Source organism: Alosa sapidissima, chromosome 20 (assembly GCF_018492685.1).
Source record: "Alosa sapidissima isolate fAloSap1 chromosome 20, fAloSap1.pri, whole genome shotgun sequence".
NCBI classification, from domain to species: Eukaryota; Metazoa; Chordata; class Actinopteri; order Clupeiformes; family Clupeidae; genus Alosa; species Alosa sapidissima.
This window is the reverse complement of record NC_055976.1, coordinates 28,486,116-28,488,615: the sequence shown is the minus strand read 5'-3', so window position 1 is coordinate 28,488,615 and position 2,500 is coordinate 28,486,116. Positions and strand designations below refer to the sequence as shown.

General features: G+C 50.8%; 1 protein-coding gene across 1 annotated transcript in view; it reads left to right on the top strand.

Moving 5' to 3' along the window:
• Positions 1–2,500, top strand: part of ext2 (exostosin glycosyltransferase 2) — a 19,871-nt gene that overhangs the window by 4,580 nt on the left and 12,791 nt on the right. The window contains 3 exon segments of the mRNA XM_042075270.1: positions 373–601; positions 1,524–1,663; positions 1,884–1,977. Of these exon segments, the coding sequence (XP_041931204.1) occupies positions 373–601; positions 1,524–1,663; positions 1,884–1,977 (463 nt within the window).

Below are 2,500 nucleotides of genomic sequence, written 5' to 3'. Positions count from 1 at the left end.
CCTCTCCTCTTCCTCCTCTCCTCCTCCTCTCCTTGTCTTCTTCCTCTCCTCCTCTCCATCTCCTCCTCTTCCTCTCCTCCTCTTCCTCCTCTCATCCTCCTCTTCCTCCTCTCTGTTTGTCTTCTTCCTCCTCCTCCTCTTCCTCCTCTCTCCTTGTCTTCCTCCTCCTCTCCTCTTCCTCCTCTCCTCCTCCTCCTCTTCCTCCTCTCTCCTTGTCCTCCTCCTCCTCCCCCTCCTCCTCCTCCTCCTCCTCCCCCTCTCCTCCTCCTCTCCTCCTCCTCCTCTTCCTCCTCTCTCCTTGTCCTCCTCCTCCCCCTCTCCTCCTCCTCCTCTTCCTCCTCTCCTCCTCCTCCTCCTCCTCCTCTCCTCCAGTCCTCGGCGGTTCTTCCTGCTGTCGTCCCAGACGGCGCTGCACAGGGAGTACCGTGTGGAGCTGGACCGGCTGAAGGAGGAGAACGGCGAGACCATCCTCCTGCTGGACAAGTGCAGCAACCTCTCGCAGGGGCACACACACACACACGCACACACACACGCTCAAGCTCAATCACCCCGCAAGCGCTGCGCCAGGGGACAGGTCTACGACTACCCACAGATACTCCAGGTGGGACACACACACACACACACACTCACAGTCTTAGGGCCATTTTATGGTGTACACAAGCTACATGGACACAAACGTTATACTAGGAGGGATAAAGTTTCTTTGCACACAAACGTTATACTAGGAGGGTTTGATGTATTCTTGTAAGATGTAGTACAGTATTTCTTTAGTGTGATGCCGTTGCTTGTGTTTCTGATGGGGATGCATACATAGTCCATGCATGGGGTGTGTTGAGGTGTTTGTGCATGTCAATTGGGTCTCACATTCTGTCAGACATACCCATGAAAACACACACACACACACACACACAGATGGGAGATTGGCCATGTCTTGTTGCTGATTCTCAGCGCATCATCCGTCCAGCCTTGTCTAGACAGGAAACCCCACTCATCACACACACACACACACACACACACACACACACACACCGAGGAACACACTCCTGCACTTTTAAACACGGACATGCATAGACAATTATTTCATGCACATGCAACACACACACACAAACACACGGACGCACACACACACTTCTCATCTTGTCTGGAAAAGGGGCAGCACATCTGGGACACGTTGTCCACGGGCGAGAGAGACTGGGATAATGGGGAGTGAGGGAGATCTTCCCATATCTAACACATTAGCACATGTCACTGATAAATGTCTGATTTATGCTACTGTGTGTGTGTGTGTGTGTGTGTGTGTGTGTGTGTGTGTGTGTGATAGTGCCATAATGGGATAATGAAATGATTTCAATCCAACAGGAAGTCCTTATCACACTGTAGAGATGTTTTTAGCACTCATCACATTCTCACCTCCTGTCTCTCTCTCTCTCTCTCTCTCTCTCTCTCTCTCTCTCTCTCTCTCTCTCTCTCTCTCTCACACACATATACACACACACGTGTTCATCTCGCTGGCTTTGGTGCAGGAGTCTTCGTTCTGCGTGGTTCTGCGAGGTGCTCGTCTGGGCCAGGCGGTTCTAAGTGATGTTCTACAGGCTGGTTGTGTTCCAGTCATCATGGCCGACTCCTACATCCTGCCCTTCTCTGAGGTCCTCGACTGGAAGAGGTACTGCGTGTGCGTGTGTGTGTGTGTGCGAGTGCGTGTGTATGTGTGTGCGCCTGTGTGCCTGTGTGTGTGTGTGTGTGTCCCTGTGTGCGTGCATGTGTGTGTCTGTGTGCGTGCATGTTCACTTGATTGTTTTGGTCTTGACTTTGAAGTAAGATGGTAATTATCCACAATGACTTGTTCTAGTACCAATATTGTGTGTGTGTGTGTGTGTGTGTAGAGCGTCTGTGGTGATTCCAGAGGAGAAGCTTCCTGAGATGTACACCATTCTGAAGAACATCCCACACAGACAAGTAGAGGAGATGCAGAGACAGGTATGGCACACACATCTTTGAGTGTATGGATAAATTGTCAAACAGACACACACACACACACACACACACACACACACACACGTGAGTGGTGAGGCTAGTATTGTTGCCCTCTCTAGAGCTTTGAGTTGCAGGTATCGCTAACAGCACTTGCTTAGCGTAGCATCAGTGGACCCCTGCTGGGTAAAGGCGTATGCAGGCGTCCATTAAAACTGTGCTGGGGTTAGAGCCGTAATGGACTTCTGCTGGGTACAGGTTGATTGACACAGCACAGGCCACGGAGTCCAAATGGAGACCTGTGTGGGCCAGTTGCCTCAGGCTGCTCAAGGTTAACATGGTGTGACGTACAGCTGGAAAGGTCATGACCTGAGCTTGGTGTCTTAGAGTGTGTTTGAGTGTGTGTGTGGGAGATGGATTGAAGTAGACAAAGGCATGACCCACCTTGTGGGGTGTAAAGTCCTTCTCCTTGAGTTGAATTTTGTTACAGCTGTTCTAATGTGTCACTTTTGGTTTCAGTTTCTCAGGT